At 44.6% G+C, this 16,651-nt stretch overlaps 1 protein-coding gene across 1 annotated transcript in view; it reads left to right on the forward strand.

The window, feature by feature from the left end:
* Positions 1-16,651, forward strand: part of LOXL2 (lysyl oxidase like 2) — an 81,427-nt gene that overhangs the window by 46,763 nt on the left and 18,013 nt on the right. Inside the window, exons 6-8 of the mRNA XM_079955020.1 lie at positions 1,896-2,079; positions 7,531-7,682; positions 11,752-11,919. Of these exons, the coding sequence (XP_079811146.1) occupies positions 1,896-2,079; positions 7,531-7,682; positions 11,752-11,919 (504 nt within the window). The remainder of the gene's footprint in view (positions 1-1,895; positions 2,080-7,530; positions 7,683-11,751; positions 11,920-16,651) is intronic.

Here is a 16,651-nt window from a genome sequence, read left to right on the forward strand (position 1 = left end):
GTGTCACGCCTTGTTTCCTACATTCATAGCAGAGATAGAAATTGCAACACAGGAAGCATGGTGCCATTTAGGTTGCAGACAGATGTATGGAGCTGGATTGATGAGCCTAGGCCAGGCACTTCCAACTTCCAAAAGGTTGCAGTTTATCCCAGTATAAAAAACTGGCAGTGATCTATCCATTGTCATTGGAGGGACCAGGAGTGTGTGCGGGGTGCTGTGTGGAAGGTGGTGGCTAATTGGATGTGGGAGGGGGGAGTTTAAGTGGGGGGGGAGGAAAGGGAGGCAAAAGTTCTCTCCCTCCCCCAAGCTGCTCTCCCCCCCCCAAGCCAGCCCTTTCTCTCCCCCCGCTGTCAAAGGGAGCTGTGCAGTTGATGCGGATCAGGCTGTCACACACAGACCAGAAATGACTATCGCTCCAGCTCTTTCCCTTAAACTATCTGCTCAGCTATCTTAGAAACTATCCTTTTATTCTCCCTCCCAAAACACTGGCTCCACCCCCCTCTTGGTAGCCAATCAGAGAGAGGCTCCAGCCCTCTGGTGGAATTCTGAGGCACTGCATTACCAGACTCTGGTCTGGCTCAGCTGTCCGTCACACCATCATTTGATTCCAAAATGCATCCACAAAACACCTGAGTTCTGTGGGAGAAGGAGGTTTTTTTTTCCTAATGGAATTTCAGACTAACCTAGCCGGGGTGAAGTTCCTGGAACAGCTCTGTTATCCTGTAAGTCATCAGAGAGTGCATTTATTTCAGCACCAAGAATTGCTCTATTTGTTTTTTATATAGAAGCATGGATTTTCAGTCCTTATGGGGGAGTATGTACATCGTGTCCTTGGATGAGGAACCTGTTTTCAGTTTATTTAAAATATTTCCTATGGCTCATAGCTGTTGATGTTCTTGTTGGATTTGGGGGCCTGAAGGAACATGAGCTTTAGATATTCCTGAGTGGGCATAGCTTTGTCTCTTTTTAATTCCAACTTTCAGGAGCTGGAATTCAACAATCATTATCATTATCAGTAAAGGCTGAAAAGATGAGATCTTTATACCTGATACAAAATTCTGTCAAACAAATCAAATTAGCCATGCAAGTTCATCTGTTTCCCTCCTCCATCCAAATTTAGAAAATGTGCACAAATGTGTTAGGATTACACAATCTCGCCTGCTTCAGCTAATCATAGGGAGGGGGCACAGAAGCTCCTCTTGACCTGTCGACTACTGAGAAGCCTAATCTGTCCCAGAGTTAAAAAAGAAAGTAGGCCAGGATCTACCTCATATTCCTTGAAGTGCCCATAAGTTGGGGGAGGGAAAAATTTAATTTTATTTGCATTTTAATGAGAAATTACTTAATTCACATTTCTGAAACCAGTATATAAACTGAAAACACATCTATTCTTCAAGATTCAGCGTTCCCCAAATTTTGTGATGCAGTTCTCTGACCAAATAATTTGTATCAAACTGTGTATATTAGGTGAAAGTGTACATCAAAAAGATCATATTTGGGATTCTTTACAGAAACTGCATAAACAAATGTACATTTTAAAAAATCACTAAAATGATGCGGAATTTCATTATTTGTTTCCAAAAAGCAAATTGCTGTGAAAATGTGAAGAATTGAATTAAAGGTTGAAAATGTGAGAAAATGACTCTTCTATCCCCACAATGAATCGTGCCCTAGGTTGCGGCATCACTTAACTATCCCTCCTTCAAAAAATGTGTGTGTTTAACAACAATTTGCCACCTCCAGTAGTGTATTCAGGAAAATTGCATCTATAAACTGAGTTAATTTCATCTCCAGTTCCTAGTAGGAAGCAAATTGCTCCATGTTATAGACAGTTGCCTGTGACGGCTACATTCCTGTGAACTTAAGGGTTTTTCCCCTTGGTCTTTATCTTTCAGTTTCCACTGGTGAGGTTAAAGGGAGGAGCCAAGATTGGCGAAGGTCGCATTGAAGTGCTGATGAATGGGGAATGGGGAACTGTTTGCGATGACCAGTGGAACCTCGTTTCTGCAAGTGTGGTCTGCCGAGAGCTAGGCTTCGGATCTGCCAAAGAGGCTATTATGGGTGCAAGGCTTGGGCAAGGTAAGCGTGCTTCCTGTTCAGGAACCTTTAGAGAGGGCTATCGGGACAGCAAGATGAAAAACTCAGTGGCTGAGCGCCTGCTTTGCGTGAAGAAGATCCCAGGTTCAATCCCCAGCACCTCTGGTTTAAAAGAAAGGGACCAAGCATCAAGGGCTGGGCAACAACTCAGCAGCCCTTGGAGAGCTGCTGCCATTGAGAGTATTGACTCAGGGTGGCTTACAGATGAAAACAAAAAGCAGCTAAAAACATTAAAAACCATCATTGAAAAAATTAAACACACACACATGAGAGAGAGAGAGAGAGAGAGAGAGAGAGAGAGAAAAGCATACAAATAATTACAAGTAAAATAGCACAGTATCAGCCTTTCCTTAAAAGCAGTTGGTTCCCAAAAGCCTCTTGGAACAAGAAAGTCTTCACCTTCACCTGCTAGTGGAAGGACAACAAGGAGGGAGCCTGTCGAACTTCTCTAGAGAGAGAGGTCCATAGTCTGGAGCATCCGCTGAGAAGGCCCTCTCCCGCACCCCTACCAAGTGTGCCTGTGAGGGTGGTGGGACCGAGAGAAGGGTCTCCCCCAAAGATTTCAGGCAGGCTCATATGAGGGAATATGGTCTTTCAGGTAGCTTGGACTTAAGCCATGTAGGGCTTAGGTATAGGTATGTAGAGTAGATAATGTCAGGTTAGAGGGCAAGTCGTCTAACCTGGAACAAGGCATCTACCTATGTTCCTATGCAGTAGCAAGACCATGGTCCATACTCACAGATATTCTGAATACCCACAGAGGGACTCGTATTAGGGTGCAATGTGAGTCTATACAGAGACACATTGATCTCACCTGTGGGGAATCTTATCAGTGGAGGCTGGGACATTCAGCCTTGGGGAGGTTGCAGCTCTTGCTGTCACCGCAACATTGTCCTGCATTGCAAGTTTTGTTTTTCCTCCTAGATGTGAATGACAACCACTTGCTTACTTGAGGGGTGCACTTGATCCCACCCCAGGCCTGGGTTCAATGTCTTTATCATGCAAGAAAAGAGGGGGGAATCTTTTTTGGCCCAGATCTGCATTCCTTTATGGGCCACGTCCAGGGGGGGCATATACCAGCAGAGGATGAGCCCAGAGGCAAAAGAGGGCAGCAGCAGAAGCAGCAAAATGGGCGGGGCGATGAATGTGGCTCCTACCTTTAGCCAACGGGAAACAAAAAACAGATTTTTGACACACAAACTCCATGCAGGCAAACAAGAGGCATTATCAGCCCCAAGGATATGTTCTTGGGGTGCTTTGGCTGGGCTGGAGCAGGTCCTTAAACTGAAGAGAGCAGGGCTGGTGCAGGTGGGGCTTGGGCAGAGTCCTGAGAGCCAGATAGAGAGGCCTGGAGGGTGACATTTGGCCTCTGGACTGGTGGGGGAGGGGTGGGGATTCCCTATCACTGTACTGGAATGTGACGCAAGGGAGAGGGGGAGAGAAGCATTTTGCAATATTTGGAGCTGGTTTGCATCTCCATTGCTTAAAAGTATATCCTCCTTTCCCTCTATAATGGGATTATTATGTTAAAAACAATCAAACACAATATGAACAAATAATTAGTAAACTCCCAGCAGCCAAAATATCTAGGAGACTTCCAAAGCCTGATTAAAGAGAGAAGTTATAAACTACTTTCCTGAACGCATACAAATCTTTAGGTTTTAAGAGGCGGGAAACAGGCCCAGGGTCCCTTTGCAGCCTCGCTGCCCAGACCTCCCCGCTCCCCATGGGTGTTTTTGCCTTCTTGGATTGTATCCTTGAACTCTGATAATGCCTGCATGGAGAAGTGTGTTTGTGTTGAAGAGGGATGGGGAACTCCATGACTTTCCAGGTGTTGGTGGACTACAGCTCCCATCTTCCCCGGCCATTGGCCATGTGGCCCTGGGCTGATGGGAGTTGGAGCCCCACAGCATCTGGAGGACCACAGGGATAGAAAGTAGCCTGCTGTGCACAGGGTAAAGGCTACCAGGGCTGCTCTACCCACTTTTGCTTGTGGCCCCATCCATCACAGGGACGTGGCCCCCAGCAGGGAGCGTGATCCTCAAGCTTGGAAAAAAGGTTCCTTGCATCTTTGTGAGGCCATCGTTTCCACGGACTCTTCCTCAAGCCTCCAAATCATCCCCCAGGCCTGTGTTACTGTCCACTACCTAACCAAAAACCACACCATAAAACATAATGGAAGGGTGAAATGCCTCCAGAGCTGTGTGGTTTGGGGTGAAGGAAAAGGAAAAGGAATAAAAACGTATGAGACACACTGCAGCTCTCTGGAATCTTAAAAATGCAAGCTTGCCAGCCAGGCAGCACACAAGAGTTCTCTGATGTGAATTTAATTGCAGTTATGGCTGCAGAAGTGCCAGCCATCACACGAAAAGGTTTGCTGCCACGTGAAGGGCTCAAACGTGCTGCCTGCTGCCACATTACACAATCAGACCCTGGAAACTCTCTCTCTTTTTTACCGTCTTGGGTGGCTGAGCTGAAAAAGACCTCTCTCTACCTGAGGCCTTGGCAAGTTGCTGCTGCCAGCCAGAGCAAGCAATATATTTGGCAGCAGGACTAGGAACTGATGGGTAGGAATTGCAAAGAGGCATATTTCGGCCGGACAGTGGGTGATGCTTTCTAATAGTGAGGGGTGTTTGACAGTGCAGCAGGCTGCCTCAGGTATTTATGGGTTCTCCTTCATTAGAGGTTTTAAAATAGATGCCAGACAGCCCTCTGTCAAGGATGCTATAACTGCATCCTGCGTGGCATCTGGCAGATCCATCTCTAGGATTCTATGATCTGGTAAACTGGGGATTTTCACATCAGTTAATTGGCTCCAAACCCTCACATTATGGATTGTATACAACTAACCTCTTCTCAGAGTAGACCCATTGAAATTAATAGACCTAGGTTAATCATGGTTATTAATTCAGTGGGTCTACAGAGTATGCCATTAGTGAAAGGCTAACTACAGAAATACACCTGCACACGCACAAACACGCGTATAGTGGAGAAAGTGCTGGACTTGAGAAAACAAGGACTCCAAGCCCTGCACAGCAATGAAACTCACTAGGAGATCCTGGGCCGGTTACTGTGAGGATAAATGGGGAACAACCCCAGACATGCTGCTTTGAGCTTTTGTGATGAAGAATGGAGTGCACATATGATAAATGCCGCTACTGTATGTGAGTGTAGGTAAGTTGCACCCTCCCAGCCGATGATACATTTCTTTGACTCCTGGAAAAGCTGCTTCTCCTGCTCCACACTCTCCCAAACAAAGCCTTTTTCCATCAGAAGGTGGCATCTTCTGATTCATGGGTTCTTGGGACAGGTGTTGGCTCAGGCATTTTGCCCTTGGTTGGAAATGTTTTGCTTGGTCCTTAAATAGTCAGGAAAATCACACACTTTTTTTTTTAAGCCAGAGGTGCCAGGGATTGAACCGAGAACCTTCTTCATTCAAAGCAGGTGTTCTGCCACTGGGCTGTGATTCCCTCCCTGAATGGGAAGGGTAGGTAGGCCTGGATATCTGAATCAAAACTGAATCGTGACAGAGCTTTCCAGTTGCTTAGTCTGAATGGTAGCACCATTTTCTTCCAAAGCTGGCAGCATTAAATCCTGGGGAAAGAGTTGGCTAGCTGGAACCCTGAACAAAAGCCCCCACACTGCCACTATTTGTTGCAGGTCTGACTGGTAATTAAGGAATGGCTAGACAATGACCAGGATGTGGGGGCCATTGCAATATGATAGTTGGGGCATCAATTCCTGAGGGCCCTTTGCCCCCCCCCCAATATATTTTGGGAGGGGGCCAAGCCAAAAAACATGGGGCGGAGGAGGCCGAGTGCAGAGCCAAGCGTGGCACAGCTTCCTTGGTCGACTTCTTCTCCTCTTGCTGCTGCTGTGGAGAGGAAGGAGGCGGGAAGCAGCCCCCAGCCAAGCATGGAGCTGAGCACAGTGTGACAGCAGCAGCAGGAGGAGGAGCTGCCAGCCATTGAAACCACGCTGCCACCACGTTTGGCTCCACCCCCTGGCTCTTCCCAACGTTGTGCATACAACATCAGCTGCCCCCCGAAAAAAAAACTGCCTTGCAAGTTGCCGCCTCTGATGAGAGTCCATGCTTTTAGTAGTAGATGTTATTAGTAGTAGATGAATAATAGTTTGATGGGCTATCACCAAGAAAATGAGGAGTGGAGTTTCAATGGGTACAGAAGACAGGATGAGGTACAAATTGCACAAGCTATTCAGGGCATGCTTGATACCCAGAAGCAGGCCCAGAAGCCGCTTCACCCAAAGACCTGTGTTACCTTAGCGCCTCCCCAGGTTGGTGCTTTATCCCAGGTATATCTTGCAGCATGTTTTTGACACAGTTAATAGGGCATCAGTGGTGGATTTATTCTGCTTTGTTGGTTGTTCTGTGATATTCTGTGATATTGTGCCCACCACTACCACATTACTGTTCTTCAGAGGGGCTGTAATACAACAAAAGCAGGACAGCCCCACCCACTAAACATCTGTGGTATGAAGAGCTAAGGCATCTAGGCAGCTGCCTACAAGATATGCACTCACTGGAAGTGAAACTTCAAGGCTGCACCAAACCCTTTGCAGGGTTTTGCAAATAATATTGAAAGCAGAACCACGTGTGACTGCCCCAATAGCATTGTGAGCACAAATCATCATGAATGCGTTAGAAGCTAAGGCCTCTATTGTATTGTAGGGACCTACTTCAATGTCACAAGACTTCTCAGTAAACACACATAGGTCCAGGCTGAGGCTGCAACAGATTTATTGGAGAAAGGGCTTCAGGCTTAACAAGCAATCAACTTTGGCTAACTAGGTCCCAGTTTTATCCATGTTAAAGTGGGAAGTGTGAGTCATTCTACACTCAAAAAACCAAATAAAAAATTTTTTGATGATAAAATACTTATTCAAGCCTTATTCAAGCTCAAAACATCCTGTGGAATCCTTTTGTATCCTCAGAAGGCCAAACAATCTTGGACTCCTCAAGTAGCCCACCTGTATTTGAAGTTACTTGTTTTTCTGTTCTTTTATATTGCCCTGGAAAAAGTATCCTGGTTCCCACTGAAATGTCAGAGCTTGATCAAGTGCAGCTTCCTGACGGGGAGGAAATTGCCAAAAGTGCTGGGTAATATATATTTTGCTTCCAGTTCCCCAGCTGAAGTTTATAAATGATAGAGAAGTGGAAAGTTGGCCTTTCTTTTCTTTCTGGCCTCTTTATTGTAGCAAAATAAACTACTGGAAATAATTTCTCAAGCAGTTTTTAAAAAGTGGCAAGAAGCATTAGCAGAAATCCTTACTGTGGTTTTCTTGGGTTAGTATCTGAAGTTTCTAGATCTTGGGATTTGATAAGTCTAGAGTTCTGAAGTATGATATCTGAAATCCAACGTTTCTTCATCTTACTTGCTGTAGAAAATTGAGAATGTCTGTTTCTTCTTCAAGGTATGGGCCCCATTCATGTCACTGAAGCAAATTGCAAAGGATTTGAAAAGTCTTTCACAGACTGCAAATTCAGCACCCAGTTAGGAAGTTGCACTCATGAAGAAGATGCTTCTGTTAGATGCAATGTTCCAGCTATGGGATTCCAAAACCAGGTAAGGAACAGAGCTGTCTTTTCTATAATGGGAGAACCATTTTTCTGCTTTTTTTTGGTATTTATGATATTTTCCACAAGCAACAGTTCCTCTACACAAGCAAGTGTGAAAATAAACTCTGAGCTAACTCACAGGAGCTAATTCACAGGAATATTTCAGAAAGCCAGCACCCTTTTCCACAGCTACTGCAAAAGTTGGAAAGTTCAAACCATGCTGACCATTTTGAAATGTCACACTAAACCATAGTTGAACATGCCAAGAATGAACCTAGATGAGTTCGAGGGAAGGGCTTGCATGCTGCCCTGCCTGCCTCTCCTCTAGCATGGCTTTGGCTTCCAATTTCCCTCAACCACAGTTTAGCTTGCCGTAGGTATCCTAAGCTGTAGCTAATGTTTACTGTGTTTTTTAAAAAAATAAAACAAACAAGCTAGCTTCATAAAATTTAAACACCAGAGGAAAAGAGGTGGGAATGAGCAAACCTACAGCTTTCCAAAGTAGGTCTTTTTCATGCTAAACTAGGGTTTAGTATGACATCAAAACTTTCCCACTGTGGGTGAAATCCAAAATCCACAGTGCCACAACAGCTTTATTAGGATCAACCAAAATGTCAGAAAGTTTTGAGCAAACTTTTTCAATTCTCCTGCACTTTTCATCACATAAGATGTTGAACAAAGTAGTAGCAGGAGGGATGGAAAAACATGGCGTGGTCTTTTTATCCTCAAGGCTGCAGTACTTAAGCTGGAGTATAGCAGGAGTCATGCAACATTAACCTGAATGCAGAGCTCTCCATCCCTTGCCTGGTCATATCAAGATCCAGTGAAGATCTCAGGGTTGAAGTCTTTGTATCTCTAGGACAGTGCAGGAGAACTTCCAAGCAGATTGTGCCCATGGCTTTCTGATCAATGTTACTTCCTTTATCAGGTATTCCCAGTGCTATTTTTCTAGAAAAGGAAGTGCCGGAACTCAACATGGGAACCGTCCTCATTCTTTTAGAATGGCAATGGTGCCTACCTGAGAGGTGCCGGAACTGAGTTCCAGTGAGTTCCGGCTGAAAAAAAGGCCCTGGGTATGCCACATGTCATGCATTGATCATTAACTTCAAGAAAATAGGCTTCTTTCAATTTTAGAAGCACAAAATAGTACAGCCACAATCAAAATGTCCAGAAGAGTGCTGGATGTTTTTACTCTGAGCTGTTCCCCTTCAATCTAGAATCATATTCTTGGGATATAACTTGCTTGTTCAGTAGTGTTGCTAAGGAAACACAAGGGATGTGCTTTGAGCCATAAGAACACTTGGGAATGTCTTTGTGGATTTGTTGTTCTACCTGTATTGGAGAGATCATAGCACCAGAGTCGTATGGGTCAAGGAGCTAAGGGCAACTCCAGTCTAGGCTGAAGCAAAGGACAAAATCTATTACAGTCCTATGGTTCATGGTGCTAACATATTTGCAAACGGGCAGCCATTTGTATTTGTATGAGACTCGTTGTCACCCTCATAACATGTGTTTGTCTATTGCTAATGCTCTTCTGCAGAACAGATGAGACCTGGGGTTGGTTCAGAGCAGGAGTTGCCAACCTGTTGCCCAAGGTGGCTAGGATAGCTTCCAGTGGTGTCCCTGGGCAGATGCCCAAGACTGTGGGTTTTCTTTTCTTTTTTAAAAATTGGTCTGTGGCCCTCCTAGAGGTCTAGAAATAAAGCTACGGGGCAACATGTGCAGGTCCCTTCCAAGCAAATTTTGTGAAATGAAGAGTGGTGTGGCCACTCCCCTTCTGCTGGCAGGCACTGACATTGGCTTCCAACTATGAGAACAGGATGCTTGACTAGATGGCACTTGAGTCTGATGCAGTTGGGCACTTGATGTGCTGCATTGCAGTACTATATTGGCAAAATAGCAGCCGCTTGAAGAAGCCATCATGTGAGATTCAACCTCACTGCAGATGTTCAAATAATGCATTTGTCAATGCACAGTAAAAGCTGGATCCAGTGCTTGGCAGCATGGGCCCACAGATGGCTAGAGACCAATAATATGCATAGGTTCTTCAGGTAGCTACTGTGTCCCCACCCCACCCCAAGGTGATGCTTTGGACTACTTCTTAAAAGTGTTACTAAATATGTGTTTAGTTTTAATGAGAATGAGAAGAGGTTTTGCTCAGCCCTTCACATTGAGGTCACCTTCAAATGTTGGCTCAAGATCTTGGCTGGCAGGCAGACCACTGAACTTGTGGGATTTGTATCCTGATCATTTGGCCAGACTCTACTTGTTCCATTCACTTTAACATCTGTGCTCTTTTAGACCCGGAGAGCAGAACATAGAGCAGCATGCTAGTCATTCTTCAAGACCTGTGCTTCATAAACACTCCTGTGCTTCTCACTGCTGGTAGCATTAAAACTTTCTCAAATATGCAACTTTAAATGTCACTAAGGAAGCTTCCTTATACCAGACAATTGGCGCTGATCTGAAGCCCTTCTCTAACTTAAACATTTGTGCCCATCTCTGTGATACTTGGCACTAGAGATTCCTTTAGGCGTAGATCATATCAACATCTGCTTCAGACCCTCAGCCAAAGAGGCACTGCAACTTCTGTAATGTACTGTACAAGGCTTTTCTTAAACCCGGGTCTCATGTCCTGGGGGAAGGGGGCAGACTCTGAGACCTGATCCTGAGGGGTGGCCAGTCCACAAGTATGCTAAAGTCAAAAGTAACAGCAAAGTTCCCAGGCTTCATCTGCACAGCTTCTGGCAAATTAACCCCCAATCAATATGCAGTTGCAATTGCATTTCCATTAAGGGGGCAGGGGACAGATGGGCAAGGAAGGCCTTTCAAAGCTGTTCCTATAATGAGTGATGTGGAGAAGTGGAAAGTTCAGCAATCAACAAGTCAAGCAGCTCCCAATCATCTCAGCCCATAAACCCACCGATGAAGCATTAGAGCCAATTGTAAAAGGTTCAATTCATAGTTGTAGGTCCCAGAGGAGGCCTGAAGGTTGCTAAATCCAGCTAATCTCTAAGTTAATGGAGTGCCACTCTGGACACTTAAAGCTCTGACCACTGTTGAACTTGAGAATGTTTTCACACATCCCAGCATAGTGACCTTGTCCATAGTTCTGCATAAACTATATCAACATTGGGCTTATCCACACCTCCATTTGCCCTGCTGCTTAACCACTGAATTGGAACAAATGGCAACTGGGCTTTCCCACAGATTGCATTTTGTTCCAATTTAGTTCTGAAGAGCTGGCTTTCCAGGGGAAAGCAGTGGCGCAAAGCCAAAACTGCTCAGCCCTGTGCCTAGAAAGCACCAAACACGCGAAAAACCACTCAGCCTTGTGCTTTCTAGGAAGAGGACAAACAGACGTGTGGATGAGCCCCTTGTGCAATTCAGCCATTAAAAACCGGGGGTCTTTGGATGATTATCTGGATGCTTGCAAGTCAAGTAGAGACAGAACTGTGTTAGCTGTTAGAAATCACACAGGCCAGCCAGGGAGATGCTACTGACTTTTAATAAGTTAATTTGCCTGGGACTGTTCTTGTTGCATTTCTCCTTTCCCCGTTTTAGTGCTCTGTGTGGAATTGCCCTGTGCACACTTCCTTGGGCGTAAGCTGCATTGAACTCAATGGGATTTACTTAGGAACATAAGAAGAGGCCTGATAGATCAGACCAATGGACAATCTAGAACAGCATCGTGTTCTCACAAGGGCCAGCCAGATGCTGCTGGGAAGCCTGCAGGCCCTGAGCTAACAAAGTATTCAGAGGCCACCACCTCCGACACGGCAGGCAGTACAGAGCTGCTATGACTAAGGCTTGTCCACACTTTGCTTTGTCTTGTGCTTTCTTAGAACTGGCATCAGATCAACAGCTCTGGTCCAAAAGGTTTTCATATCTATCCCAGCGCAGAAACACAAAAAACCACTTTCTACCTCTGTCTTGGCACAAACAATTTGATTTGAGTTTCTAAGTAACATGTTTCAACAGGAAATGAATTTTGCTCCCTTTGCTGTTTGCACAGGACCGTTTTTTTGGGTGACAGGAGCTATCACTTTTTATTTTTATTTTTTTATAATCTACAGATACGTTTGAGTGGTGGCCGCACGCCCTACGAAGGCCGGGTGGAAGTCCTCCGGGAGATCAACGGCACACTCAAGTGGGGCACAGTCTGCAGTGACAAATGGGGCACAATAGAAGCCATGGTGGTCTGCCGCCAGCTGGGCCTTGGCTATGCTGCCCACGCCTTCCAGGTATCTTGATAACTCTTGGCTGGTTTCCTAGTGGACCAATTTTACCTAGGATCCAATCTGAACACCAACCTGCTACATGGGAACCACTTATCATTTTTCATTATACTCATTTGCCTTCTTTATCTGGCTGTCTCCATCTCTCTTTCCATGCCCCTATACTTCTGCATTATTCTCTCCTTCCTATCTCCCTTTCCTTTCTTTTAAAAAGTTAGGAAGAAATACAAAATGGTGGCTGTGTCCCTATTGTAGAGATGGGAAACTTTGGCCTCCCAAATATTGTTGGGCTCCAGTTGCTACCAACCTCAATCCATTTGGCCAGTGGTTAGGGGTGATGGGAGCCCTAGTTCAACAACCTGGAGGGCCTCAGGTTCCCCTTCCTTTGCTAGGGGCACACTCACCTTTTGGTCCACAGTGCACTGAGGTTTTCATATGCATGACGGGAACCACCTGGAGCTTCACATGGCTGCAATGTGTACAAGCAGCACAGCTGTCAGTAGACCTTAACCTCAAAGACTCTCTTAATTCCAATAGCATGAGCTACAAGCAGCCTTAACTTCTGCTTTTAAGGAATGTTCCAGTCATACATCAGAGAATCGTAACCTCATTTGTATTAAAAGTTGGCCAAACTAGGGAGGCCTAAAATTATTGGACCATGTGAGATTTGAAATGGGTCATGGAAACTGAACATTCATCTATACCCAAATAATCCAGTTCTTCTTTAAGAGCAACTTGTACCCATGGGGAGAAAGTAGTAATGCTGGTTTTAGGTCACTGCAGGAGAGTTACAATGTCTTTGTGAAATAAGCTATATGGTCTTACAGTATTCATTGAAAATTCTTGAAGTATTAAGACAAGCAACTGTGGTAGAAAGTGGACAGTATAATAGCTTTGCAGCAACAAGTAAAATGTAATACAGAAATGAAAGAACCTCAGGAGAATGTTTAAGATGAAATCATGTCCAACCACACGAGAGAAGATGACCACCCATATTTTGGTGAGTGTTTTTGGTTGGGATGAGGAAGGTACCAAATCCACAGGTGGCTGTGCAGAGCTATGCTTGTTAAGAGGACACACCTGCCTTAATATCCACATTGCCTGAAGACCTTTCCCTCCCAGGCCTCTGGCTTCAGTTTGCCTGTCATCAGCTGTCATGGAGCTTATTGATTAATCACATTGGTATCCCACCCTTCCTCCAAGGAGCTCAGGGAGCTACATAAATGGGGATTGCTCTATTTTACGGAGAAGTGTCAGCAGCTCTTCCCAAACCCAGGCCCCTCTTTTTTGCAGCCACCCACTTATTTTCTGATATATTTTTGAATGCTGTGACAAGGCCCTAATTTCTTGGGTCATTTAAGACTTAAATTCACAGCTATTGCTCATTACTTGATGCCGTACTCAAGCATTTTCCGCTCAAGGAAACATTGCTATTCTTCATCCACGCTTTGGGTTTCCTGCCAAGGGGGCAACTTGTGCTTCTTTCTCCTCTGCAGAGAGTTGTGCAAGCTGCAACTGCATTGGCCCCCTGACCTCAGTGGAACCTTCCACTTTAGCTGACCCAGAAAGTTCACAACACCTGGTTCCTTTCTAGCTCATTGTTTTTTGCAATTCAGATCAAAGCTACTTTGAGGGAAAATGCATCAAAATGCAGCATTTCCTAAGAAAGGACAGATTAGATGTTAGATTAGCAGTGAGAGTACACTGGGGGCAGAATGAGCAGGGCTGCATCCACAGCCTTTGACATTGTTCAGACATTATGCAGAACGCTGCTGGGAAGTGAGGTCTTCTTAAATGAGGAATTCTGTTTTGCAACAGTACCCAAAAGTGGAGCTCCCTTTGGTGACCCCACCCCACCCCCAATGTGTTGCAAAAAAGCACCAACTATTTCTGGGACATTTCCCCAGGAAATAAGCTGGTGCCAAAACACACACACCTTAATTGTCAAGGCTAGAGGAGGTGGCAGCAAGGGGAGCTAGCGCTACAGTCTACTGTGTGTTCTTCTTAAAACTGGAGCTGGAAGGCCTCACTTTAGAGATTTGGTTTATTTTCTTGTGTGGCTGCCAACTCGTAGTTCAAGAGTTGAGGGCAACTACATCCATGGAACACCATGCTTTCCAATCTGTCAGCTGTGTTGACATAAGCAGGGCCAGTGCTCCTTGATGTGGGGCATTTCCTGTGGCCAGGGCTACTGATACTTGCAAGAGAAAAGGCCCTTGTGTTCCTCCAGGCTGCACCCTTGATTGGAATATACGGCGACCCTTGTGTGTGGAACAGGGCGCACCCTATGTACCTATATGTGTGTGCAGCCGTGCAAGGGGGCCGTTGGCAATGTAATTAACTTGACCGTGTGTTGCTGCAGAAGCGATGGTACGTACAGTTCATTCACCCTTTTATAATGTCCTCCCTGCCTTGGATCTTGCACAAAGAGGACAATAGTGCTAATCTGAAGCCCTTCTTGCATTTATACCACATGTTGCTGAAGCTAAGGAGCAGGGCACACATTTTGCATGTAAAAGGTCACAGTTTCAGTCTCCATCAACTACGAGAAGCAGGTAGCGCTGGGAGAGAATGCTGTTTGAAATTCCAGAGAGCTTCTGCCAGCCAGTGTAGACAATACTGAGTTTTATGGACTGATGGTCCAACTTGGTATAAGGCAGCTTCCTATGTAGTAAATACAAGAATGCGGGCTGCCAATCAGATAGAGAGAAAGCCAATTTCAGTCTCCTGTAAAAACACCTTTAATTCTCATGGCTGAAAGTGTGAGGACATGCATGATGTCTTAACAGCAGTCACGAGGGGTCCTTTACCAGAGACTTCACAATGTGTCTTTTGCTTGCCAGCGAGTTCAGTGCTGACTTAGCTGTCAGTCTTCACAAACACATACACACACACACGCCTCTCCTGCATGCCCAGCAGGGGTGCCATTTAGGGGGAGCCGAGGGGCCAAGGGCCCACAAAAAAATTTCAAGGAGGGGGCTGAGGCCCCTCAGCATTCCATGGTGATGTGCATGCACCACACAACATGCTTACATCACTCATGCACACACTTCCCTACATGCTCATGTCACATGTCAAGTCATGTGAGGGGGGGCTCATCGGCACATCCCACGATATGCGTGCGACACATCAGCATGCCGTGTGGTGTGCGTATCCCGGCCCCCTCAATCGCAGTGTGCCTGATGCTCAATAAGATGGTCGCATACGTGATTTCTCAAGCATTAGAAACCATTAAGTTAAAAGTAAATCTGAGCCACTCAGAAACATTTCAGTTCAAAAATACCTTAAACCAAACAGGAGGGTTTTTTTTAAAAAAAATAAACAAAATAATGTTAAGAACTAAATGAGGTGTTTGTGTGGAACTAAATAAAAAGGAAGGTATGCTAGCAAGATTTTTTTTTAAATAATAATAATAATAATAATAATAATAATAATAATAATGTTTTAAAAACTGCTCCAGGAATTGGAGTGTTAGCGATCTCACAGGTGCTAGACAATAGGCTCCATTCACAATTGGCTTCTCATAGAATCTTAGAGTTGGAAGGGACCCCGAGGGTCATCTAGTCCAACCTCCTGAAATGCAGGAATCTCAGCTCAAGCATCCATGACATCCCTTCTTCCAAAACCAAAATACACGGAAAACTTCACTCCCAGTCCCAAAAAAAAGTATGTTAGTATTGCATAACGGGTGCTTTCAAAACAGTCCCATTGCTGTTGATGTGGTGTTCATCTTTTCAGGGTCTTATCGTAGCTTTCAATAATTTCCAATATTTTACAAACTATCTCCATGGTATTAGTTATAAAAGTGCATCTTTTTTTATATATACATATTTATTAAAAATTTTTGAATACAAATGCATAAATATTAAACAACATTACTTATATCATAACATAATTTCGTCACTTCTTTGGACTCCCTCACGTCTCCCGCTCGCACTTGCATCGTTACAAAAAGTTTTTCCAAGCAAATTACCCACTTGTTTGCAATCTTATCTCCGCTCATTTAAATAAAATCTAGCAATTCTCCAAAAAGTTTGTATTTTCCTTAATCTCACTTATCGTCAAATTCAGATCTAATTCAGTGGTGGGCAATTATTTATGATCTAGCATCCTTCTTAACATTCAACCAAATTACAATATTTTTGTAAATAAATCTCGAATTTCCTCCAGTCTTCCTCAACCCTCTCCTCTCCCAGGTCTCGGATTCTACCAGTCATCTCGGCCAGTTGCATATAATCCATCAGCTGCATCTGCCACTCTTCCAGTGTGGGTAGATCTTGAGTTTTCCAGCTCTTAGCGATGAGTATCCTTGCTGCTGTTGTTGCATACATAAAAAATGTTTGGTCCTTCTTTAGCACCTTCTGGCCGACAATACCCAGAAGGAAGGCCTCTGGTTTCTTAGTGAAGGTATACTTAAATACCTTTTTCAACTCATTATATATCATTTCCCAGAAGGCCTTCACTTTAGGGCAGGTCCACCAGAGGTGAAAGAATGTTCCTTCATGTTCTTTACATTTCCAACATTTATTATCAGACAAATGGTATATTTTGGCAAGTTTAACTGGGGTCATGTACCATCTATATATCATTTTCATTACATTTTCCTTCAGAGCATTACATGCAGTGAAGTTCAGCCCAGTGGTCCACAACCTTTCCCAGTCCTCAAACATAATATTATACCCAATGTCCTGAGCCCACTTTATCATAACCGATTTAACCATTTCGTCTTGTGTGTTCC

This window comes from Podarcis cretensis (assembly GCF_951804945.1).
Source record: "Podarcis cretensis genome assembly, chromosome: 15".
NCBI lineage: Eukaryota > Metazoa > Chordata > Lepidosauria > Squamata > Lacertidae > Podarcis > Podarcis cretensis.